At 44.9% G+C, this 27141-nt stretch overlaps 1 protein-coding gene across 1 annotated transcript in view; it reads right to left on the minus strand.

Moving 5' to 3' along the window:
* The window catches only part of LOC104508764 (catenin alpha-3-like), a 35531-nt gene extending 8772 nt beyond the window's left edge, over positions 1–26759 (minus strand). Inside the window, exon 1 of the mRNA XM_010150490.1 lies at positions 26584–26759. Coding sequence (XP_010148792.1) covers positions 26584–26759 — 176 coding nt within the window. The remainder of the gene's footprint in view (positions 1–26583) is intronic.
* Between the last annotated feature and the right edge of the window lie 382 nt (positions 26760–27141).

A 27141-nucleotide genomic window follows, 5' to 3' on the forward strand; every position in this document is an offset into this window, starting at 1 on the left:
ACTGCCAGTTGTAATGCGTGTTGCCTTCTAACGTTACCCATGCAGCTGTGCGTTTTGTGAATTCCCAGTTTCCCTGATTTAGCACTGGATCAGCAGATTCAGAATGCCACTAGCTGAGATTAACTCCCTGAATCCAGATGTTAGAGAGACAAAAAGGCCATTAAATCATCGAGGTTGTTTTCCCCAGCCAGCAGACTGCTTCCTACCCGTTTCATTTTTAGTTGCACTTTTTCTGGTGAGGCTGAAGTATGAAAGAACACTCTGCTTGGGAGGCTGCTTCCCTCAGCTCTCCATCTCACAGTCTGGAATTCTTTTCAGGTATGTCACTTAGTTCTCTCTCCATGTCATTGTACCAACATCCGTAGCCCAGGATTCTCCTCCACCAGGTGCTGAAGCATCGCTGCCTAATCTGTGGGACTCTTGTGGTACTGGTCCAGTTGGTTCTGAGAATAACCAGATTACAGATGTGCATGCAGAATCTTAGGGAGATCAGCTCGGCTCATCCACGTACAGCAGATGCTTAGAGACAGATTAAAAAATCCTTCCCACCATGTACCATCTGCTGGTCAACAGAATCACAAAATTTTTCCTTTGCTGAGTTTTCCATCTTATTCCTTCTTCTAGGAGAGAAATCCTGGTATCTCTGCTATGGTGTCCATCTACTTCATTTCTTTTTAGGTCAGCCTTACCTTTTCCCCTCCTTCCAGTCTCTGTAATTTTCTAAGCCAAACTTCATCTCACACACTCAGCTAGTGCCTTTACGGATCTTTTCCCCAGTATGTCACGGGGTTCACTCTGAATGCCCGATTCTGAGTAATCGCATTGAGGATCTAATGTTGCTGTTTGCCTCCCACCTCACCATTTCTATGCATAACGCCTTACTGGCTCAGCGTGTTGATAACACGTTCAGGGCTATGAAAACAAAGACGAGACAGAAAGGACTGTATTTATGAGCAGTTATACACCACCTGGTCTATCCAGCGAGGCAACTAGGAGCAGTCATAAATATCTGGAGAGAGACGCCCAGCTAAGTCTAGCTAGAAGGAACGTAGTTAGATTGTGTACAACAAAATCAGTTTAGAATATTACAACACAGTCGTGAAGGAAAAAAAAGCTTCACAGACGTGTTTCTTGGAAGGTTCAATCAGAAGAAAAAGCTGGACTGTGTTAACTGGTACAACACCAAGGGGTTTGGAAAATGGTGAAACAGACACCTAAGCCTCTCAGTCTAGTCGTTCCTGCTCCAAGCCAGGATAAAGAGCCTATCTGCAGAGTAACTCCACCCCTGTCTGCCTAAGCACAAGGAGTAGCAGGCATCTGTATCAGGCATCATTTTCTTTTTTCCTTCACCCTGGAATTTCACTCTGAAAAGTAACTATTGGAAACGTTCTCTTCATTCTTACATTAACATGAACCTGTACTTTAAATCCAACAGGCTGCTGCCATCATGTTTTCCAGGAATAGAGCATCATCTGTCTTGGAGCAAAGCTGAGCGGCTTACCCTACTCGCTGTTCTCACCTCAGCAAATGTTTTGCGCTCCCCCCGCCGCAGAAACAACGGGGAGCTCTACCGACTAGTCTGTCTCAAAAAAACAAACTCCTGGTTAACACGCACCTGACACCACAAGCTACCATCAAACCTCAGCGCTCCCGAGTGCGAACTTAAGCTTTGCAACCACTGTTCCCTCCAAACCACAACCCGAGCCATCTCCGTCACGTGAAATTCTTGAGCTTCAGGCACTGTCAGTCCTAATCTCTAGCTCAGCCAATCCTGACAGCGCTCACTGGAACTCGGGGTCTGTGGGGACACTGCAGAAGAGGATGCTAACTCCCACCCGGTGCAGACCCATCTCTCTCTGGCCTGGATGAGGCTTATTGTTGGCTAGGGCTCCTGGCTGATGGGAACTTCTCCTGACCTCGTGAAGAAGGTCAGAACACTCATCCAGGTGACTGTCATCTCACTTAAGGTACGTGCCTATTCTTGGAGAAAGTGCATTAATTGTATTGCTACCCGTTTGTTCAGTTTTGTAACGTGCATCCATTACCTTACCTGCGGAGACAGAAGGATACTCCTAAATAAATTCATTACACTTTACAGACACGCAGTATTCAGTTAATTCACTTGTCACTATATTACATGGTTCCACTTGCACCTCCTGCCATTCTTCCCCAACCGAACACACAGTGTTTGCGCTTTCTTCTGCCTTCCCACTGATGCTCTGCCAGCTGCTTCCAACACCAGCATAGTTAAGAAACCGGATGCCCATGGCAGATGCTGGTCTCTATCCCATGAGCTGGTTCTGGAGGGGTTTTTTTTCTTTTTTTTTTTTTTTAACCTAGTGATCATGTGAAGCCCTGGGAGCAGGGAGAAGGAACCAGGATTTACACCTCACTCATTACAAGTGCTCTATTAACTTGCCAAGGGAATCGCTTTCTTCTCTTTGTTTCTAGGAGAATTACTTTTGCAGTTCCGCAGTCAATGCCTGCAGCAGCTTTGCTTCAGGAAAACAGAGGGCATGCGAGCAGAATCTACAGGTGTAAGGCTGATGTGGATTTAGCCCTCTAGGCTGAAAGGGATGAAGCTCCCAGTTCCTGGGTAAATACCTAATCCAGTCCATCTATCACCAGAATATACTACTCTCTTCCTAGCAATACTCTTAAACAAACCTTTTATCACAATTTTGCTGGCCCCTCTTTTTTTTTTTAATTGTAAGGAATGACTGAAGTCTGGTGTGGGATGACAGGCAGACAGCAGCCTTTGTCAGGCAGATTGCTACGAGATGGGACAGCAGGAAGTTTTCTTTTCCCCTGCTCCCGGGCTGAGGGAGGGTTTTTTCTCCTCAGGGCTAAGAGGTAAGCAACAGCCAACACGATTTCTGAAGGACAAATATTGTCAGGCCAATGCAAAATAAGCTGTTGGGGCTTCTGGAAAGAGCAGAAGCTGTAAATACCGTGTACCTTCAGGTAGGCCTCTGAAACAGTCTCCTGTTGTATTTCCATAAGTTAGCTAAGGAATACGTGGTCTAGACAAAATAATTGCAAGGGAGATGCAAAACTGCATACTCCAAGGTATCCTGGAGTTATTCAAAGGAATGCTGTCACAATGGAGGGGAAAAGAGAAGGAAGAAGCTGGTTTTGCTGGGATCTGCCTTGCTTCTGCACTGCTCAGTTCTTTCTTTATGACTTGAGTGAAGGAAAAAAAGAATGTTTAACGAACTTAAACTTGATACTGATGTGGAAAGGGAAGGAAACAGCCTGGGAAGCCAGACTTGGAATTAAGAATTATCTTGAGGGAAGTATGGAAGAAAAAGTAAGCTCAATTAAAAAAGGATACGTGCACTCAGGTAGGAAAATCAAATGCACAGAAAAAAGTGGAGAGTCAGTTCCCCAGGACAATCAAAAGCACTTTGGAGTTTCAGTGGATCACAAGTCCATCAGGACTCAGTACCCGCACGCTGCAGAAGAAAAGCCATGGTAAACACAGAGGAGAAGCAACACTCTGCTCTTTTTTACAGAAACGAGGTCTCTGTCGGAGAGTTCCTAGAAAGACATAAGATCTAATTTAGAGATGACCGAGCGCCAACGCGACGGACTAGGTTTGGGTTTGCCTCCTAAAGCTTCAGCTTACTACGGCGGAGTAAGGCTCTGTGAAAAATCCTGACACAGGGGTTCCTCCTCAGCAGCAGCCATGGGGTTATGTGGCACCCACAGAGTCGTATGGTCACACGATCCATCACCAGTGACATCTGGTCTAAGATCACGCATGTCTCTCTCGAAGGCATCTCTTCTGTCAATACAGCCACCTTCTGTTGCAGGGACAGCAGGAAGAGGCACACAGTTTCTGCATGAACCCGCACTAATGCTAAACACAGAAACAGTTCAGAAGTCCAGACTTTTGCACTGCCCTGTGGATACTGAGAGGCAGAACAGCATGGCCCTGCCTCCTCATCCCCTGCTGCTTCCCAGTGGCAAACTATTTGAGAATAGTAAACCACAAAAGAGACCTTTTCTTAATGACCCACTGTGTTTTCTTCCTCTCTCTGCTTTGACTGATGAAGTAGGAATAGAGCCATTTAGACTTGAAAAGGACAAAACACACTCCTGTTTCTAAGCTCACCTATCCTATTCCTGTCAGCTGTGTAAACTTTGTCAGGAAAATCCAAGCACTAAAAGCTCGGCTGCAGGGTCAGAAGTGAACATGACAGTACTGCAAAATAACTGTCACTACAAGTGCTATTTCTGGTCTCCAATTTTAAAAAGCATATGGCTTAACACCAAGGAATTCTTGCTTCACAACGTAGTCCTACATAGCTCCATCATCCTAATCACGACATGTTTTACACTGAGAAATCCTGGAATAGTTAGTAGGGAAAAAATGCTGGTATTACTTCAACAGGTACTGACTTCACAACATAGTCCTACATAGCAGGGTGCTGCTCCATCATCCTAATCATGACGTGTTTGACACTGAGAAATCCTGGAATAGTTAGTAGGGAAAAAATGCTGGTATTACTTCAACAGGTACTGAACAGTACATTACCTGTCAAAGATGCATCGCAATTTGGAACTACATCTTAAAATAGTATGGAAGAGAAGGGAAGGGAACATGAGGCAGAAGTCAAACGGGAACAGAAAAGAAGGTATGTCAGGAGAGGAGGTGGGAGAACAGCCGAAACCCTGACTACAAGTTCTTAAATCAGAAGTCTGACAGAACTAATCATAGCAACAGAATGAGGGCTGTGTTTGTACGTGTCCCACTGCCACGCGTATGTATATGCAGTGAATCTTTACACGTGCAACAACCAAACACAGAAGTGTCTGTATGTTCACATACACTTACAGACAGGAAGAACTGTGAGATCTTCCCACGCTTGTGCACACAGACATCGATAGAAATCACCTACAGATCTGAACGTCCAGATCTTCTCAGAAATACTTGGATTTCTCTTGCCAGTGCTGAGGAAATGCATTAATAAGAATGTCCAGTTTCTACCCAGCTGAGACCAGCAGCAGGTGCCTATGTTAAAAACAGACAAACCACTGTGTAATTAGGCATAGGTATTATACATATAAAATAACAATATAAAATTGTTCTTGTGATCCAAAGATGAAAAGCACTTCATGGTGCTTCACAAAGCTAGTTGTTGTTACTGAGTTACTTTACACTGGACCCAAAAAACCCCTACCTAAACCAAAACAGAACCAAACAGCTGCAGTGACAGGCAGCTGCCCTCCTGCCACAGCTCTCAGCTGGGTATAAACTGACACTTCGGTGATGCATTTCATCACAGACTGCAAGGGACGTCCGAACGCCCAAGGGTGTCCTGTCTGTGTGCAAAGAACTCGCGGGTCTTAGCTTTTCACCTCTGCACGTGCACGTCAGCATAGAAACGCTTCTGTGGTTGCTAGTAATTGGAGGTGAGATGGTAACGAAAGCAGTGGTTTGTACAATACAGCACAACCAAATTAACGTGATGATGCCGTTACGCAGCAGGTGCCGCCCAGGACGCTCAGTGACTGACGTTTCGTTTAGTTACGGAGGAAAGGATTTACAGATGTAGAACCCGTCCCCCCGTTAGCTAGTTCATAGCCACTTTCTGTGCCACCAGAACTCTCTCCCCACATCTCCCTCCCTATCACATCCATACACAGACGTGGTGGGCACAATGTAAGAGAACACCACAGCATCACGCGTGAGTGAGTTCTGGCAGCTAAAACAGGCATTAATTAATTACTTTTTCTCACCTCTTTTTCGTCTCGTTATCTCTTGCATGTATGTTTCTCCATCTCTTTATGCTTCCAAATCCAGCTTTTCAAAGGACGCTTTGATTTCTTAGTTGCTAAGAAGGTCAGCAGATCTTAACAGTCATGGGCTTTAATTCGGATGTCTGTCACTTTTAATCACTATGTTACTCTTTTGCTGATTACAGGAAAAGTCTGATATTTGCCTCATTGATCTCCCTGCTCCTACTTTTCCTGTCATGAAATTATCCCGAGACTTTGACATCTCTCATATAAAAAACCATCCAGTAGGCTCGCAGACTCTAAGCTTCAGTAATTTTTAAAATTCAAGCCTTTCCATAAGTAGAAATCATTTTGTTACGAACAAATAACATTAAAATCGTACACAGACATGTTAATAAATGCACTGCTTCCTCGGAGCCTGACACGGATGAGGCAAGGAAGAGGACAGTGCAAAAGGAGGTGTCAGACCTTGCCCTCTGCAAATAGGCCCGACGCTGCCCATGATCATAGAATCATAGAATCCCAGAATGGTTTGGGTTGGAAGGGACCTTAAAGACCATCTAGTTCCAACCCCCCTGCCATGGGCAGGGACACCTTCCACTAGACCAGGTTGCTCAAAGCCACATCCAGCCACGATACTTGTGTGGGCACTGACAGCTGTCCGCAGAGGTACCAGGAGTCGCCTCCCCTGACAGCTGGAAGCAGACACGGAGGTGTCTGGCTGTGTGGGGTATGTTTCAAACCCAACAGCCCTGCAGCTCCGTATCCACGCTTACCCCAAGCACAGAGGTGAATTACGGCCGAGTCAGGTTCTCTCTAATGACTCCCACCGCAGAGTGGCCCATCTGCCGCTCACTCGTGTGGACCATGTGCTGAATATTCAACAGGGGCTATATAACATGGTCTAGAAAAAGCAAGTCTTCACAGCCTGGAAGCAGAACAAACCCATCAGTGGGTTACTAATGAAACAAAATACAAATGTAAGCAGTACCCTGCTCACATACAGCCACGACACTTAAATAAGTCAATATTGTCTTATAAAATCCTCCAGCTATGCTGTAACCTTTAAAAAATGAAACAAACTTTCCCTTTGTTCTTCAAAGTCTATCCTTTCACTTCCCCAGTAAGAGAAAGCAATGCTGTGTTCTGAAGTTCGTATGTTGCATTTGCTTCCTGTGAACTTTCCTTCTCCAGAAGAATCCAGCCACATACATACCCGACTGTTCCCTCACGCTTTCAGAACGTGCACTGCAGCGAGGCCTGTTACAGTAATTAAAACTGACTGAACCCCAAAATGCAGAGGTTAAAACTCAAATGGCAAATTTGAATTTGGTGCTTTATGGCCACTCTGCAGTGATTTTTTGACTGTATTTGTTTCTCATTTAACTGTCTCATTTAAAAAAAAACCTCCATGTGCAGGCCTTTGACATTTTACAGCAGTGCACAGACACCCATGAACAGAGTGTAAAAACTGAGTTACCAGGAACTTGGTAATGCTCTCGCGGGAAATCATCTACCACAGGACCCTCTACAGCTGGTCACCTCTTCGAGATTAATCTCTCATCATGAAAGCCCAAGCCATTTTACCTTTCAGTAAAGGTTAAGGCTCCGTCCAACTCGGAGCAAGGCTGCCTTAGCACCGACAGCCACGGTGAGTCCCAGTCTTCACCAGGCCATCCTCTCCAGCATCCCCACCCTGCCGGGCAGTAGCAGCAGGAGCCCTGGATGTGCTGCAGCTCCGTGCCGTGACTGCAGTCGCTGTGGACACCTCTGCAGGAACAGAGGGCAGAGATGATGGCTGGAAGAACAAAAAACGGATTCACGTGCGAAGCAGAGCCCGGAGAGCCTCATCTGCTCACAGGTGTTCAGAAGCAGGGGAAAAGACACTGGTACTGCTGGACGCAGAAGAAAACTGGGAGAACTGGCAAAAGGGATTAACAGGAGTAACACCGTGAGCTAGGAAGGAGACCAGGCTGCAATCATGTTTGTCTTGTGGCGTTATTTTACGCTACGCAGTTCGCCTCCGCAAATCTCTTTCACGCCTTCTCTCCAACACCTTTCGAATTCTTAAGCTGATCTGCAGCACAATCGTTTTACCTCCTTCTTGCCGATACTTCTACTGCGGTAATTCTTTTCCGAGGGGTTTATCAGTCCACTGAAATGCTGACTCCAGAACGAATCTTTCAGAAGGCCTTTACTACACGTAACATCGTCTTGCTGATCAGGAGTCACGCCCTTTTCAGAGTTTACCTGTGCTATCCCACTTCTGCTGTCCACCCGTGCTATTAATAGCCATGTTTTTCTACACTGCTGCCCACAAGCTCTCATTAATAGCTTTTAAAGCCGCTTGAAAGGAGACCTCTCAGTGGTACAATTACAATTTTTACTACCCAGTGTATGTCACAACAAAGCAGTCGGTCTTCTGAAAAACCCCCAGAAAACGACAAATTAATACCACAGTTTCATTTAGAAACTCACCTGGGCTACCAGTAACCTGCTAACACTTGTGCATGCACGTAACACATGCCATGCAGTATAAATTCCACAGCAACTGGGATTAAAGATGCTGTTGAGCCTGGAGAGGTACCAAAATTGGGATTATCAGAACCAGAACGCTGCAACAACCCTGTAACGCTAGGCTGTACGTCAGTAATGGAAGACAATAAAATTTACCTTTCAAAATTAGTTCATTCAATTAGCAGAGTCCTGTTTTAGAATTCATCAGAAAACTGTCCTCATAGATTTGTTTAAAAAAAGCACTTTCAGTGTTGCAAAATGAAACAAATGGCATGATATATATGTAATTAAGATATTTTGTAGTAAAAATAAGAACGTACTCATCAAAAACTTCCATTTTACATGTGCACCTAGCACATCTGCTGTGCCGTTGTGACTGATGCTTATTAACGTGGTTATCTAACCATACTGCCAGACTGCTCATCAGTAATCCATCTCTAAAATACCGCACCAGATTCGGACTGTATGCTGAACCAGTCCTCCAAGTATTGCCAAACCGTTATTTCTCTACCTCTGCACCCTCTGAAAAGTACCGTGAACTTGCAGTTTTGTTTCAACACCTCAGTACTTAACAGGCTGTGTTTGCAGTACGTATGTTGCACAAAAGACTCACTTTAAAGACACTTCCTTTATGATATGTATGATAACTGGTATAACTATGGTAACTAGTACAACATTCAGCTCAATTTAGGAGACCTGTTTAGATATGAGACAAAGTCTATGTCCTGTGGTAAGGCTGCTGACCAGGAACAGTTGACTCAGCTGGACACTACTCCTTTCAGTTACCTTCAGGGACGTATAGATACTCCCTCGTGCGTTACACCACCATAGGATTTTTATGCCTTGCAACCTGGAACCTGTTTTTTCCTCTCAATGTGGTTCTTAAGTGCAGAGAAAAGGGGTACACTTCCCCACACCAAAATACAATAGTGGTTTACAAAGTTCTGGTTCAGCTTCAAAATCTGCAGGTAGAAAATCTTCCATCCTCAGAGTCCTGCAGATCATGCACCTGTCTGAAACGCTGGCATTTAGTTAGTTAGGCAATTAGACGATTCAGTTAATTATAGAAATATTTGGTTACAGCTGAACATCAGGGTTTTAACATTCTTCCAGCTGTGGCAATAACTATGGCTGATTACAGTAACAATCACAGTATCCTTTTCCAATACCCACTCGTTAAGTACTGATACCCCTACGCGTTTGTCCTCAGGCAGACTCTCACCAACTCTTCTCAATTTCTAAGCCCTCATGGAGGTACAGATAAAGCTCGCTTTATTGCAGGGAAGATGAACAAGCTGGACTTCTTGGGCTTGAATTTTTGGATTCCCACAATTTTTCTGTCACTACTTTAGTGCCACGTGTTTTCCACTAGACACTGTCTAGCTGACTGACAAGTTGCTCTTCCACGTGGCGCTGCCACAGAATCAGACTGAAAAGCAACAGAAACCCTTGAAAGCGTTGCCTTGGACACCAGATACCATCAGACTCCTTCAGATACAATTCTCCAGAAGGAAAACACCACCTAGTGTCATCTTACTTGCTGTATTTCAAGGGTTGGGGGTCTGGGGTTTGTTTGTATTTTGGTTTTTTGAGTAAAGACAGTGAATACATCTTTTACTTCCTCCGTATTACAGATGCCTAATGGCCGTGACAAGAAGCAGCAGTTTCAGTCCTAGGTAGTTTTCATGACTGCACTCCTTGACTCTTGCTGAAAAAGTACCTGGCTTACAATGCTGGGAGACGAGGAAATTAATTTCAGATTTTTAGAATAAATATATGGACTTTGCATCATGAAAAAGAACAGTCTTAGAGACAGACTGTATTTTGTACTTTACCAATTCCATACTTGCCTTGTTCATGCCTTGAAAAAAAAGTAAGTAAACAATTCTCATTTATACTGCTGCCGACTCAGGAGTTACGGACAGCTCTACAGCGCCAAAGGAAAAGGGTCGTGATGCTCCCATCCACCCAAATCTCCCGTTTCCCATGGTGGGCTCTCCTCATGTAAACGCAGCGTAACAGAGAGAGCGTGTGAATGCGATCTTTGTATTGTCAGCCTCAAGCACTCAAATATCACCAGTCAGGCTGGAAAATATCACAGAACTGGAATAAATACCATGAGAATTGAAATAATAAATCTGAGGTTCTTTGTATTTACTTTCTGTTTTCTAAGCCTTCAGGGGTCACATTTTCAGGATTTGCTCAACAGCCATGAAACTTACTTTAAAAATGCTGGGGGTGAGTTTTACCCAGGGGAACACATCTCAAGGGCCAGGCCATGAAGTAACAGCCACAGAAACATTTCTAGTAATGGTGTGAGTCATCACCACTGACTACAGGGGGCTAAGAAAAGAGCAGTTAAAACACAGGTGGTCTCAATTCCTCTTCTGCTCATCAAACATCAGTAAGAACGCGCTCTCACAGCCACATGGTGATGGGAGACTAAGTGGTAGTATGCGAGGAGGATGTGCTCACTGGCTAGAAACCATCACGGATGGAAAGAAAAAACATAGAGCAAAGATATGGGGAAAATAACTAACAAGGGTGCCATCTGGTAGAAGGTATGCCCTCTGGCAGCCAGTCAGGTCTGCTCATAGTGCTGTACAAAGCTGCTTAGCTCACTTTACTTCCCTCTCTCCCCCCAGGAACGAGGAATTTGCTACTGACTGGCAACAGAGCATTCATCATCCCTGCTGCAGAATGCTGGGGGTGAGAAAGGGATTTCCTTCCCACAGTGATGCAAGAACTCACCTGCTGAAATGCCGGGCTGCAGAGACTGCAAACTAGAGCCAGGATCTGGGTCTAACATAGATCATTCCTTGCTGGTTTGAACCACCTGGTGAAGCTCAGCAAGACGGGCCACTCCTGGTCACGTTATGTACTTCAAAGCTTTTCTTACAACCAACACGGCTACAGACTTTTCTTAATGCACACACCGTTTCTGCAGAAGATTATATTCAACACAATGAACATTAATTCAACAGGACAGGCTGCTTGCATCTGCGAGTGTCACTGTCTCTTCGCTATGTCAAGAGGAAAAGCACTGGAAAATATGTTTGGCACAGGCTCTCTGGTGAATGAGACTTAAAGTATAGCTGAAACTTCCTGGGACTGGAATGGGGGAGTTATTCTTCCAGAGTATTTCAGCTGAATGCAACATGCCCCAAAAGTAACATGACAGGCCTGAATAAAAACGCCACTTTGTCTAGTTTTTCATCAGACTTAAACCATACTTCGTGTTCTAAGGCCTAAAACTAGAGCTGCAGCTTGTTTCCTCAGCCTACAGGACTTACATTTGAAGAGAACCTCTGGAATAAGGTACTGTCTTGGCAGGCAACAGAGCACAGACAGCTGCTTGTCCACTGAAATCCTGACAAAATCCTGCAGGGGCTGCTGTGAGGTTTATGCTCTGTCCCAGACCACGAGAAGTTCTCCTCCTGTATTAACAACCCTGCGTTACTGATGAGAAAAGCTGCTTTTATCACAGTTCATCAGCACACTGAACAGCCACGTTTATTTATCTCTACATTTACAATGGTCCTCTCTCCACATGAGCACAATTAAGGGGCTGCACGGCCTTTTCGCGTGGCTTGTCTCAGGACAGGCTGGAAAGACACCTCTTCCAGATTTTGCTGAAGGACTAGTAACATTCAGTCCATCGAAAACTGCACAGCCTGGCTCTGAAAAGGAAACACAAGCTGTAGGCTGCACATTGCAGCCACGATTTAAAGGAGACGGGCACTGTGATTGAGAAGCTTAGTGGGGACTTCCCTCTACAACAATTCCTAGTAATTCTCACCTTCTGTTGGCTTTGCCTATTCCCAGAAGCCACGGTGAGACCTTATCTGAATAGTTCTCACTTGGGAGGGCAAGGAGGTGATGCGCATTCCCAATCCCAGCAACTGACTGTTCTTCAAACACCAGCCAGACATCACATGAGAACTTTATCCTAATGGTGGGGCCTCGAGGCCTACTGTATTATAGACAAGAACTGCTCCTGGAAAACATTTGGTGGACTACCCTGGAAGTGTCCTTTGAGGGAAAAACCCAAACAAATCCCAGAGTTAAGAAACTTGTAAGAAAGACAAGAATCTCCAAGTAACTCACTGACTCTCATGTTAATCTAGATTGATCCACAAGTCCCAAAAGTAAAATGATGTCTCCTGTAAGGGAAAGGTGCAAAAACCCACGTGTGAAAACCAGCACTCGTGAAACAGGTAAGGTGCAACTGTTAATCTGGGCATGACCTACATATTTATAGCCACTCAATATTTATAAAGGCAAACACCATATTTTAGGCATAAAAGGAAAACGAGAGGAAATAGTGAGCGAGCACTTGCAATATCCCAACAGCAGTAACTGCTTTGGCAGCAACTTCTTCCTGCCATATCCTGCGTTACCCCTGCCACGACAGCACCAAGCTCTCAGAGCACCTAGTAACAAACGTCCAGCACCTGGTGCCTGCAGCTCATGCCTCCCTCTGTAAGCATGGACAATTCTTTAAGGACATCACTTTTAGAATATTCGTGTTTTCCTCATTTGCTACCTCTGACTGGCCCACTTGAAAAGCACCATAGACAGAGACCAGACAGACAGCATTAATGAAGACACTCGAGAGAAATGGAATCAAGTAGATTCCAGTACGGAAACCGTGAAGTGCTAAACATGATCTGTTTGTCGCTATGTAGTCAAAAAGCTGTTATTTAAGAGCAGAGCATTACAAAATGCCTAGCAGTTACCACAGGCCCACACACAGAGAAGAGGCTTCTCAGCCGTTACTCACTGAAGAATATGCTGCTCTGCACAGATGGTTCAGCCAACAGGAAATTTAAACCAATGAACAAAACTCTGAAAATAGACCCCTGCCTAATGCTAAATATCAGTCGATGGTGTTAGTGCAAATGGCCAGGTATTTTCTTAATTTTAGTCCTAGCTTATACACTTTACCTTCAGCTCTAGGGAAAGAAGCATGGGAAGAGAACCAGGGATCGAGTCACCCGGGTGGGAGTGGGAAGCTGACCTGAATGGTGAAGAGCAGGAAGGACATTCCCCTGCTTTCTCCTTCTCGGACACAACCCTCATCAGAAGCATGCTACCTCCACAGTACCAGCATTCCTGGGGTGGGCATGTGGGACCAGGCGTGTCACAAGCACACCCCCCTACACACACACCCCTCCTTTATAGCTCTGGTTGTATTTTATTTGCCCTGCTTCTTGGTATGTTGACAACATGTGGCCTTTCCATAAATCTAAAAATTACCTCAATGCCAATGTCTGCTATTTCTTCTAAGGAGTAATAAAGCTGCATATGTAGGGATGATCCCAGTGGTCTCCGACACAACTACCGCACATATCCTTTAACATGAGCTTTTTAGGAAGTTTACCACGAAATGAAGACAGCCTGCTTGTTCATAGAATCATAGAATGGGTTGGGTTGGAAGGGACCTTAAAGATCATCTAGTTCCACCCCCCCTGCCATGGGCAGGGACACCTTGCACTAGACCAGGTTGCTCCAAGCCTCATCCAGCCTGGCCTTGGACACTTCCAGGGATGGGGCATCCACAGCTTCTCTGGGCAACCTGTCCCAGTGCCTCCCCACCCTCTCCAGGAAGAAGAGGGTCACAGGGTCAGCCTGGCTGACGGAAAGTAGATCTGGTGTGGTGCAGGTAGGCAGCACCGTGCTCTGAGCAGCTGTTTGTGAACGTGCCTCGCTGCAGGAGTACTGACTGGTGGCCAACTGGCTCACAGAAGATGTAGCGCTACTAGCCCGTCTGTCCCAACACGAGCTTTGTCCATCATTTCTCATCTGACCTTCTTCCCAGCAAACAGCGGTGTGTCTGTACCCAGAGCACAGGCTGTGATGGGTAACGCCACCTTTGTACCAAGAAAGCTGGAACCTGCTCTTGGCTGGGGTCAGGGCAGGCAGGAGTGGGGGCCAGAGGCGCAGAAGGGCATTCCTCTCTCTGGCCTACAGCGTTATGCCTCAGAGGTGTCAAGAATATAGCAGGATGGAGAGGCAGAACTATTTGCTAACCTTTATGAACTGCACTACTACTTCAGGGCCGAGGCATACTGAGAGAAGCTGAATGCCACGACCGGTGCCATTTTAAGGAGAAAGACACAGTTTTAATCCCCAAAGGTACCAAAACAGCAGCCACCAAAGGCAATGGGGGAAAAAAAAAAAGTGTTAAAAAATGCTCTATAGTGTTTAAGAAAAAAAGTGTGAAAACGACTAGCAGGCTGTGTGAACCCTGAAAGGTCCTGGTTTAATTAAAAAAAGGTTGGAACAGACTCCAGTCATATTTTTTGCAGAAAACACAGCAGTTCAGCACTGTTTCTGTTGTTCACCATGCTCCCAAGGTGAGCATTTGCAAATAGTTTTTCTCAGAGGTATGCATATTCAAGAAAGAAAACTAAATCACAAGGTAACTAAATAAAAGGAAACCTGTAGAAGTCAGAGTAAGGCTGCTCATAGCCCTGCAACTTCTGGGAACTGTTCTACTTTATTAGATGGCAACTCCATCCTAGCTTGACTCTTGGCCATAAAGAAATGAAAGGTTCAACCAAAATTATTTCCCGTGGGTTGATCACCCAGGCAGAGTAAGATCAGACATTCGGTAGGGTGAACAGGGGGAGGGGAAATGATTTTTGGAAGGCGAAAGCCTTACCTCTCTGAAATAACCGAGGTTTCATCAGCACAGAGGCCGAGTAGCAAGGGCTATGGTGCCCTGAAGCACAAAGTTGATAATATTTCTCCTAAGGGTAGAGACGAGGTAAAAAGATGGCAGAGAATTCCCTGACTACAATCCTCCTCGCTGCCTTTTCTCCAGCCTGCCCACTTGCCTCCTCACTAAGGTCAGAGCAGCAGCCCAGAAAACGACATCTCTTCACTAGATTCATCTTATCCCGGTCATCACAAGAGTATCTGCAAACCGCGGTCACCAGCGCTGCAAAGCCCACCCAGCCGCTTTATCAAGTAACATCCCACTGCTCTGTTGCCTTCCTGTTTCATTACCTGCAATTCCTATTTGCCTTCTTTCTTTAACAGTTACCGCTGGCTTTCCTGTACCCGCACTGGGCACCCGCTGTATTACCGAGTTCACAGACTCTGCCTCGACAGCTACACTCCAGCCTTCTGGTTCACAACCACCAGCCAGGTCAACAGCACAGTAACTGCCATAAATCCCTTTTTTCCCACCCCTGGACAATACATCAAGTGAAATGTGGGTGTACATCATACTTTGAATGTGACTGATCTCTTGTAGAAGTAAGCAAAACTTTCAGTTGAATCAGCATTAAACTCACATTAAAAAAAAATAACTAATATTTTATGTCAAATTTCTGGTCATAATTGATTCACTGATGTGCCTACACTTCCAGTGAAGGGGCTGGTAACGGCGAGTTTCCAGCCTTTATTTCTTGAGAATTCTCCAAGGGCTTAAGCTTCTAATTTCTGCTAATTAATTCAGGAGGAAGCCAAACATATGGTGTTATAGCAAAAAATATATAGCATGTACAAAATATAGCAAATAAATTCCATAAAAATAGGCCTACATTTTAAAGGGGAAAAAAGCTGGGAGAGGTGCTTTGCCTTTTTAAAGACTATGCCTTTATTTCTCTGGGAGCCATTGCTGGCTGTTCCTGCCCAGCAACAGCTTGAGCAAAACAAAGACAAGTTTTGCATGGAGCCACTGAAGTTCAGAAGGCAGGCTCAATGACGTGCCCGTTGGAGCATGCCACTTCCCTCAACAATATCCTAAGAACTGCAAATTTTAATCTGATCATGACCTCGTATCCCGTTTGGACACTGTCTTCTTGGCTTCCCCTTCTGGGTGCGCCTGAGCCATCAGAATGAACCAAGAAAAGGGACAGAGGAGAAGCAGCTCCCCTCTGCTGTGGGCCTGAGCGCACCAGGAGGCTGGAATGGTTCTGGCCAGCCTCACTTGAGGCCTCCTCCCACAGCCTCTGCCCGCTGGCCTGAGCGCTCCATTTAGTGCTGGCCTGCACCTCTCAACCTCAGGACTTCACACTTGCTGCCTCAGGGACAAGGAGGAGGATGACCATGAATGGAACGTGAGCAGCCCCAGTCAGAGTGGAGGTGCTGGCTGACCCTGCCGAAGCCTGCAACTGAGCAGGTAGTGATTTCCTGTGGGGCGCTCGGCTTGCCCTCGCTAGGGAGCTGACCCCCCCTCCGCCCACCCCTGCGACATGGTGAATGTCTCGGAGCACAACCTCAACTGCTGTCTGGTGGCACGGCGTCTGGCTTTCTGCTGGGCCTAGTGCTGCTCGTGCAGGTACAGTTTTCCCTTGGCCCATCACGCCCGAAGAAACTGCCCTGCCACAGGCTTCCCAGCTGTCCATGAAAACTGGCCTGGAAGCTGCAGAACTACTGCCTGAACCCCTCTTGCTTTACACTCCTTATGTTTCTGTTGGCAGGAGCTAATTCTTGGGAGTTCTGAGCTCACTCTGTCCTGTGAGCCCTGAAGATGAAAGGCAAAAGATGGCTCTTCCCGGCACGGAGATAAAACCTATTTTAGCGACAAGCTGCACTTGCTGTATGTATGCTGTGACTTTGTAGCCGATTTGCTTAGTCCTGGATGCACTGACACCAGCAGGCAGACAGACCAGTGTGTCAGTCTGCTGTATTGGAGTGTGTCCCCTCGTTGTTACCTTCTCTTTAGCTACGTACATGAGGCGTCGACATCAGTCCCTCATTAACCCCCTTCCCCAGACAAAAAACAGGTCTATCCCTCCACTCTTCTACCTCAACTTACACACTGCGGGTTGTAGTACCGGTATCAAGAAGCACTGGGTACCCTGAACTGATAAGATTGCTAAAAATGCAAGGAATTCACTGAAATCTTGCAGAATAGTAGAGGAAAAAACAGTGAAGTAGCAACCACCTGATTTCTCGAGGAGCCAATGTTTTCAAGGAAACACTAGTTATACTTGTTGAGACAGAGAAGTCTAACGACGCTTTGTGTTCCTATCAGTATGTTGTTTTGTCCTAGGTGTGCACTTCGTTTACCTACACGCAAGGTGTAACTAACACGTTAGCACAGACAAAGGATTTATACAGGAACAGTAGAATTAAGAGGCTCACTGTTTAAGATGGAACACATTTTCTCGGTCTTAAATTCATAAAATTCTTTGAGGATGTGGAGCACGTAATTGCTCTAATCAGAGGAATTAATCTTCACAGCTTCCATGACTGAGGCATTCTGCTGCATGAAAGAAACTATTCAGAAATGGCTTTGTGCAGTCCAGCAGTAAGTCAACAAAAACCATCACACGAGCAAACCAGCACCAGAATTTTTAAGTTAAGGAGTTTTACACAGACGTTTAAGCAGATGACTAGTAGAACTCTCTACTAGTAAGAGACTGCGTTTGCATTTCTGCCTGCACATATGAAATTTAATTTTTTTTCTATTCCAGCTGGCAAGTGATTCTGTTTCCAAGCAATTAAAATATCCTTTTAGAAGATCTTCGTGTATACATGAAAAAGGCTTCATTTCTGGGCCCTGCTACTTGTATCAATACCTCATTTTCTTGAGGGAACAATTAAGAATTTAAAAAGATGATTTGCAAGCACTGGCGGGACAAGCCCATGAGCAAGTTGATCTAATGTAGAAATTAGTCTGCTTTGAAGAGGCTGGACTAGATGACCTCCAGAAGTCCCTTCTAACCTCATTTTCTGTGGGTGGGTAGGAATCAACTAAGCACTATGAGCCTGGACTGCTCGACAGCAAGTGAGCCCAGCAGACTAACACGCCTGCCAGTGTCCATTTCTCAACCTAGAGTGTTTCTGGGATGTAAAGGAGAACACTGAGCTTCCCCAGTACGGCACGGAAAGGACCCATTTAAAAAAGAAAGCCAGGCGGTGGTAAAGGAATAGGGTGGTACTATGAATGTTGGGAGCTGACTGGAGACAGAAGCAGGACTGAGTGAGGGATGAGAGAAAGAGGTATGCTGACGGGTTGTGACAGGGAAGGCAGGTGGTTTGTCTGATGCAGCAGGGGTGAGAACAGAAGTGTGTGAAAAGGTGGTGGTTAAAGGGAACAACGGAGATGATGCAAAAGAGACAGGAGGCTGCAAAGATGCCGAGTCAAAACAAAGCCAACGCATACAGGCATGTGTACGTACCTACCCTTTTCCTGCTTGGGTGCTGACATGAGGCTTTAGTTTATCCATTCCTTTCCCTAGCTCGACTCCAGTTGTGAGAAACAGCAAAGAATTGTTTACTGAGGGTAGTTATACATGGTTTAGCCGTGTTTTGTCACGGTAATGTTGCGGAATAAAGAAACCAGTGTTACGCTCATTTGGCCATAAGCTGTTCACTCGATTGGTTTATGAGTATTTAACATGCTTTGTTAACCTCCAAACCGCAAGCACTGTAATGCTGCACTTGTTACTCTGCCCACCCAGCCCCCTCCCTGCACGCTGTGTATCCATTTAGAACCTCCTCTGTCACGGCCTAAAAGTAAATTCTGACTCTCTAATTCCTAACAGAGGTATCTAAAACCGACTGTACACCCATGATTCACCATGTTTGTTTAACAGCAGTAATACTGATGTCAGCTATGCACACTACAGGAAAAAGTCCCCTCAACCTGAAGGCAAATTGGGTATCGTCATACTCTTAGTAAGAGCCAAACTGTTCAAACTGGTTTGGGGGTTTTTTGGAAACATTTCTAAGACTTCATTCCGCAAGGTGACTACCACTTTGAAATATATATATGGTCGTATAAAATAACTAACAGAGCTGGATGTCTGGTCTTTTTCATATTTTGCTATCAGAGGATGAATATTTAGCATTTACCTTGTAGAATTATACTGAGGCCACTACTCTTAATGACTGATTTCTGATTAAATATTTGATGGTGTATGTCTTTAGGAATCAGCTGAAAGTATTTTTACAGTAAAAGTGGTAAAAGCATCTGCATTAGTATCATATAACTATGATATCTATGTAAATATCATTAATAGAGACACAATAGTATCATGCATGTAATTCAGACATCTTTTGTGATGGGCAGGACAGATACAGGACCTTTGCCTTCAAAATCCTCCCTTATTCATGAAAGTTGAATTTGTATGCATTTTAGAAGCTCTGTGTCATTCAAGATGAATGAGCAGCATCAGCTGATTCTGTGTTACATGACACAATTTAACTGGACACGTCTCTGCCATTCATCACAAATTTGAGAGACCGTGTTTCGACGTGAGGTTAACAGCTGCCTGAGGCTACTACGTGTAGTTCTGGCAGGACAGTCAGTATCCTGCAAGTACTGCAAAATCTTAAATAACATTTACACTGCTCTAGCTTAATGCAGTGGTGCTGCTCACTTTAACAGTAAAATTCATCTGCTTTATCGACTATGCTGTAACAAGTAACTCCTGTTTACCAAAGCATGTATGATAAAACACAGGCTTATACCCACACAACTAAATTGCACTTGCTTTAGAAATAAATTTATCTTAAAGAACATCTTTATATAATTAACTCCAGTAGAAGCTGCTTTTACAACAGAACCCTGAAAAGGGTTCACCTGCTCTGCCCAAAGTAACCCTGTTCTTTCTGATCAATCTTTGGGTGATTTTTTGATGAAATACTTAATTTTATCTCACATGCCTCTTACGACGCATGTTCTGGCGCAAACCCTGCGTAGCTATGGGCTCTCAAAGGCATCCCGGGCTGCTTTATGGGTCTGAAGGTCAACTGTAGATGTAATGGCACTGCACATCAGTTCAGGGGTTTTGGTAACAGATACTGTTACCTTTTGTGGCTGGGTTGGGGACCAGGGAGAAGGCTGAGTAGGAGAGCTGGGACATGTGAGTGACTCCCAGATGGGTGAGAGGAGCTGGATGTAGCTGAGAAATCGGAGGGCTAGGAGGGCCCAGAAAAAGGCAAGGAAGACAGTGGATTTTAGGGTGCGATGGAAAAGCTCCATAGGATTTCAGAAGCATTTGGCTGCTGAAGAGAAACTGGAAGGATCATGGATAACTCTCAAGTGTAAGGGACACCAGGAAAGGTAAATCAAACAGTGAGTTATGGTGAGGCATTTCATGGATAAACTTCAGTAGGAAGAGAATCCTGCTTCTCTCCTCTTCTATCATCATCTTTTTGTCTCGTGGTCTTCTCAAATCCCAGTAACTACAGAACTGCCAACTTGACTTTTCTTTTTAGGCCCCCCCTTTTGCCTTCCCAAGCAAAGACTAGAGACCAGGGACAGCAGATGGATTCAGGCTGTTGTCGAGTGAGGAGACTTGCTAAGATGGCCAGCTACACTTGGTCTTAACCGAGAGTACTACACAGAGAAACCAGCTGCACTTGGTCTTAACCGAGAGTACTACAGAGGGAAAATTTTAGGCTAAGCTGTAGTCCTTGGAAACACTAGAGATACAAGCAGAATTATATTCAGGCTTACTATATAAGGACAAAGGGGGACAGCTTTTGGGGGAGGACATAGCAAAACAAGTTACAAACACTTGGAAAAATAAATGTAGCGATTTTCACTATTTTTCTGATATTAACTCTGATATTGATGCCATTTTAGAAACAAATGTCAGCGATCAAAAGCAAATACGAGTCATTTTCTGAACAGTTTGCTAAGAGCTGCCCTTTTTTTCCTGTTGGAAATCTCAACACACCTACAGAATCGGCAGGGGTAAAAGCCCAGTGACTGGCCTTTACTGCTTCTACCACTGAAAATCTGAAGGCATCGCCATAGAGACTCCAGCCAGGCAATCCATGGACTGCATGCCGTTTGGACAGGTGAGGGGGTAAAAGCCCAGTGATTGTCCTTTACTGCTTCTACCACCGAAAATCTGAAGGCATCGCCACAGAGACTCCAGCCAGGCAATCCAGGGACTGCATGCCGTTTGGACAGGTGAAACAGCCTCGCAGAAGTTACCAGAGCTCCTGGCCTGTCTTTAAACCCACCTCAGATACGGCAGCAAGCTCTGCCTTGTCCGTCCGATCTCATCTGAGGAGTGGTAGCACCCTCCCTATCGGCACGCTGCTGTGAAAACCTGGCGGAGGAGACATCCTGCTGTTCACTGTTGTTGGGAAGGAACGGTGCTCGGTGAGCAAGACTCGCCAGAGTAGGGCTGTTTGCTAAAACTTCCCAACAAGTCTGCGACAGAACGCTTAAACCACTCACCCTTGCTTGCTGCTTCCTCAGCGTGAATGGAAAGCTGCGGTGTTCTGATCCTGAGCGCTGTTTGAATTAGATACACGTTCCTTTACGTGAGCAGAAGGGGATTTGTGTCTGTTGAGTGGTAAGTACTCTCTTAATAATAACTGCTGCAGCAATGGGGAAAACCAAAAAAAATCCTGTTCCATTTAGACATAAAGCTTAGGGAAAAAAACAACAACCCACAACCCCAGGATTTTTCTTGTACATTTTTTAGCCAATTAGCAGAGAAATCAGTATATTTTCCACCAGAACATTACTGAAACTCTTACAGCAGATGAGGCAATTTCTTGCTCTTCTACAACGCTGACATGTGATTGACCCATGCGATTAAATGCCTTTTTTCTCTAAAATTAAAAGCTCTAACTTCTTTTGACATTTAGACATTGCCAGAGCTCCTTGTTCCATGAAACCGTTCTCTTCAACGTCAAATCTCTCTGTTCTTTTTTGCCTGGGATGAACAGACTGGTTCACAGGCCGAGATTTAAAACTGAACTACAGGGCACAGTAGCTGCTTCCCAGATAGATCCTATGTCCCAAATCCAAACTAGCTTCCTCTTACGCCCCTCAAAGCCTGCCTGTTCAGATGCCAGTGCTGTTCTGATCTTCCCTTTAGACACCACCCATCAATACAATGAAACAACGTCACACGTACTGAAGTCTAAGCAGTGAGTTAAATTAACTGACTGCTTCATGTTTATACACATTCTTTCCAAGAATTACTTAAACTTGAAAGCTTGATTTAAGGGAAGAAACTCATTCACTGCTAAGAGAGAGGCTATTGCTTTGAAGTCGTATATTCCCACACAGCAGGACAGATCTGCCGCTGCTAGAAAAGTGGAAGCTTAAAACCAGAATGAACTACTTCTGTTTGGAAACCAGGAGGCAGAAGCTCAGGACTCTGTTTCCTCGTACCTAATGGCCCTTGTACAGCTACGGCATTTCAGACGTCAGACACCCCGGACTACGGAGCGCCTTAGCTGCAACTAAGCGAACGTCACAGCACTCAGTACACTTTCAGCAACCATCGCATCGCACACACCCTGCACATGGGAGTTAAGTAATTCAAAATGGGATCTGCACAAAACAAAATGCTCATCATGAAGTCATCTAGGGCGGCCAAAGGGAAAAACTAGGGACAGAGGAACCCTCCTATCTCGTCCTCGCCCAGGAAACAGAAGGCATTCAACAGCTGAACGCCTGCTTGCCCTTCTCCATAAAATAACCCACCAACACTCACCACGGTGTCAGAATCTGGGCCAAGTCTGCCTTCAGTGCAGAGAAATATAAATTCACCTCTGCTGCTGCCTCTCACTAAGAAATGTCGTAACCACTAGGCCACGGGGTACACCAGGTGAGAGGACTGCAGCAGTGATGGCTTTGTGGACAGGAGGAAACTAATACTCATCTTCCTGTCCCCAACCTTTCCAGTGCATATTCAACAGACAAATACACATACAACAGCTTTTGGAACAGCAGCTGCAATCCCTAAACACCAGCTAAGCAAACTCACCTTAACACCATTTCATGCATTCCCGTGCAGAAGAGATCTCCCACAATTCCTAATAATTTATAGCCTAATAACCTGGAAGGGGAGAAGTAAGTTTAAGTCCCCTCTAGTGGAAGAAACTAGATGTCCTGCTATCTTGAGTGAATCCCCCAGGTATCAGAAAACCAAACAAACTCTCTTCTGCACAGTTCTGCCCAGCAGGCATTCAGGAGATGCAGACACACACCTTGGATAGATCCTGACCCAACAGGGTGCTCAGAAAATGCCTAGACCCTTTGAACAGAGGAGTGACAAAGGGTCTCTCCTGCATATTCAGAGGATGTAAGTGACAGGCACAAGGGAACTGTCTCCCAGCTGTGCTCATTCAGGCTTCTGGCCAACCACTGGGGAAGCTTAGCAGAGCCAAGCCAAGTCAGGATTTTGTGAGAAAGACAGAAGTGGGGCTGCAGCTACAGGCTGCAGACAGACATCAGCAGACCCACTGATACCTCCTTTGTTTCTTGAATGCCTGTGCTGTAGAAGCCATGGCAATACAGGAACAATTTCACACTCCTTGTTCTTTTTGCCTTGTTCACTGTAGCCCCCCTAAAGAAACTAAAACTACAATACGGTTCATTTTCAGCAAAGTAAAATTCAGGCAAGAAACCTCAACCAAACACTTTCATGTCTAGCAGCAACTACCTTAAGTGAGCAGACAGAGTAAGACTGGCAGGAACTCCGTATGTTATCCCCCAACGAGCTACAGGTCTGGTTGAGTCCAAACAGCAATAGGGGACCACACTTTGAGCAGAGCAAATGCCTGTTATCCACTGCCTCCACCTCTGTCAGAGGCAGAGCTTACTGCTGCAAATACGGGGGTATTTTTACAGCATTTTAACAGATTCCAGTAATCAATATAACCAGTTCTGCACAAACAGGCCTGATGATCATGTTCATACCACCGATGCGCAGCTGCTGCTAGCTGCTATAAACTTCCAACCATGGATTTCTCCTCTTGCTCAATTACTTTTCCATCTGTTAAGTGTAAGTTTTCTATGACAATGATTTATAGGATGGTTCACCGCAGCAAGGTTCATCATCAACTTTTAGTAAGCTTATGTCAATGTAGCACATGTGAAGTTTAAAGAAAGCTGGAAAAGTACGTGTTACATAAAATTACAGCAGCCCGGCCTAGTGTCTGTCTGCAAAGGACGTGCTCGTGAATGTCCAGTGGGGTAAGAACGGTTCCAGATGAGGTTGTGCGGGTCCCTTCTGCCAAGACTCAAGAACAGCAGGGGCGCCTCCCTCTAGAATCAAGCAGATAAGGAAGCCAAGCCATAACAAGCTACTTCAGATGGTTAGTCTTTACACCACTCTGAACTTGTGCTGAGCAATCGCTGATTATCACTGGCCTTCACTGAAGTCATCCTGAAGTGCTTTTGTTAACGATCTGAGGCATACACATCGATACTTCATGCCATCATCATTCCCATTTCCTTCTGCCTGAAGAGTGAATTACTTGGACACCAATGTTAACTCTGTTTTAGTCGGATCTATAACTCCTGCATCAACGTTCAGGGTAATACATATATGCAAAAACACTAGAGATGCCAAGATGACCGTGAAAAACGCAAGCTTTGGAAAGCACTCATTAAGTAAAAGTGAATGCGAGGTAACACATTTGAAGGAAAACAGAAATAAGTTTAGGTAACAAGTGATTCAAGTACAGAAATCTACTATTTGCCTGAGTAGCTTCTGCTGTAACACATAAAAATGCCAGAATCTTTTATTTCTTCCATGTCCAAGAACTTGGAATTACAGTTGAAACCCTACGGTGAGCTGGTGCTTGCTGTGGCCTGTGGCTTGCACCTGAGAAAACAAAACTCAGGAGTGCAGCACAGGCTGGGATCTACCTGTCTGGGTAGCAGCTCTGTGGAAAGGGAGCCAGGGGTCCTGGGGGACAAGAAGCTCAGTGTGAGTGAACAGTGTGGTGCTGTGGTCAAGAAAGCCAACAGGATGCTGCAAAAGAGGTGTGGATGGGCTGGAGAGAGTCCAGAGAAGGGCCACAAAGACGATCAAGGGACTGGGAAGCCTCCCACATGAGGAAAGGCTGAGAGAACTGGGGTTGTTCAGCCTTGAGAAAAGAAGGCTTAGGGGAGACCTTACCACCATGTCCCAGTATTTAAAGGATGGCTACAAAGAAGATGGAGGCTCCCTTTTTACAAGGGGTCACATGGAAAAGACAAGGTGTAATGGGTACAAGTTACTCCATGGGAGATTCCAATTGGACACAAAAGGAAAATTTTTCCCAATGAGAACAATTAGCCATTAGAATAATCTCCCCAGGCAAGTGGTGGATTCCATAAAATTTGACACAAGTGGACCATCTTGTCTAGACCGTGCTTTTGCCATGAAAAGGTTAGACCAGATGATCCTTGAGGTCCCTCCCAAAGCTGATAATCTATAATTCTATGACTCTACTGGAATCATTTCAGAGTTCTCTGAGGACTCTTTGGATACCAGCAACTTGGGACAAAAACTGCTCCTCAGCTCAAAACTGCAAATTACTCCATGGTCAGCTGAGAGCCACAGAGGCAAAACTAAGACTATGAACTGCCTTTGTTAATTCTGATTAATGAAATGCTAATAATTTAAAGAATTTTGGTAAGGGAGGTGACTTTAATTGTAAGACTGACTTTATGGCACAGTAAGATGCAACAACTGTCTTCCCCAGAACAGGCCTAAGCCAGACCCCTGCTTTGTCAGCTGGTTCAGCTCTGTACAAGTTTAATTTAAACATCTGAAGAATTTGTCCAAGAGACTTAGGTTTTTCTTTGTATCTTGCATGAAAAGAATTATGAGCCATGAAGTGTCTTGCAAGAGTGGTGGTGTTTTAAGGCTTCACTTACCTATCAGCAACTATTTTATTACTGTCCAGATGGAAAAACCCCAAACACCAGTACCTCCCTTCGGTACAACTGGTTTCATGCAGTTTACTGAACATGTATTCAGTGCCAGGCAGAAATATCCCCTGAACTTAAGACTGTTCCTGCATACAGGTATCATAGGGGACACACACTAGGAGCAGAGAGGAATGCCAGCTTTGAAAGCAGTCTGCTACAGGACACCTTATTCTTTAGAACTGTCTCTAGCAGCATGACACAGTTCTGATGAAAGCCACAGCAAGGAATGCCATACGAAATGTGTGTGAGTCTGTGTACCCCGGACATGTACTCTGTACAGTATGTTTTATGCTTGACAGCACGGTGTGGTACCAGCAGAAAGAACAACAGACAAGACAGAGTTAGAGCTTAAAATCAAGATTATTCTGTTACTTTTTCCCTTTCATCAAGAGCAGAAATGAAGTGCTAAAAATGTGCAAAAACCTCAGCCAACTAAATGAGTAAGAGAGGACAAAGAAAAAAATAAAGGACAAGCATAGTTTACAACTTCAAACCTCCCTTAGCAACACGTCAGTACTGCTAGCTAATGTGGTAAAGCTAACTGCATTAGCTCAGCCATTCCGTTTTGTAAAGCCGCCATCACCTGATGTCAGAAACTCAGCATTTCCTGCCGTACCAATATCACGATGGTCTCCAACACTGGTAATACTGGACCCTTTATTTTCCATAATTACCTTGTGAAGTCTGTCATCTCCATCATAATCACACACATCCTCTTGGCCAAAACAATGATGTCGTTGCTGGTATCATCCCATATTTCAATCTCTGCATCAAGCTTACTCTTGACTTTTTTGAAGTCAGCCACTTGCTCGGCTATTTTTTCCTTTTCAGCCTCTGGCAGTTGAGTCATCTTGGCCTGAAATATAAAATAATTTGATTTGCAGAATGTCTATGTCAGTGTGTTTCCTTTGTTTTTTAAACAAAATCACTGGGTATTATTAAATATATAGCTTAAACACATTCTGCCCTGAGGCAACTGTTCCAGCCTGAGCATTTCTGAATTTCAAGATCTGTATGCTGCCACTGGGTTGGGCCAAATAAATTACCTCATGGCATGAGGACAGTGGTGTCCATGAAACCATTAATATTAACACAGTGAGAAAAAGACACCTAAATTCTTCCAACCTGACTGATAGATTTTCCTTTCTCTTAGGGATAAAGGAGCCTAAATGATTGCAACTATGCAAGTTAGAAAATACAATATTCTTTCAGGTAGGAAAGAATAAAGTAGA

Source organism: Eurypyga helias, unplaced genomic scaffold, assembly GCF_000690775.1.
Source record: "Eurypyga helias isolate BGI_N326 unplaced genomic scaffold, ASM69077v1 scaffold4764, whole genome shotgun sequence".
Lineage (NCBI taxonomy): Eukaryota > Metazoa > Chordata > Aves > Eurypygiformes > Eurypygidae > Eurypyga > Eurypyga helias.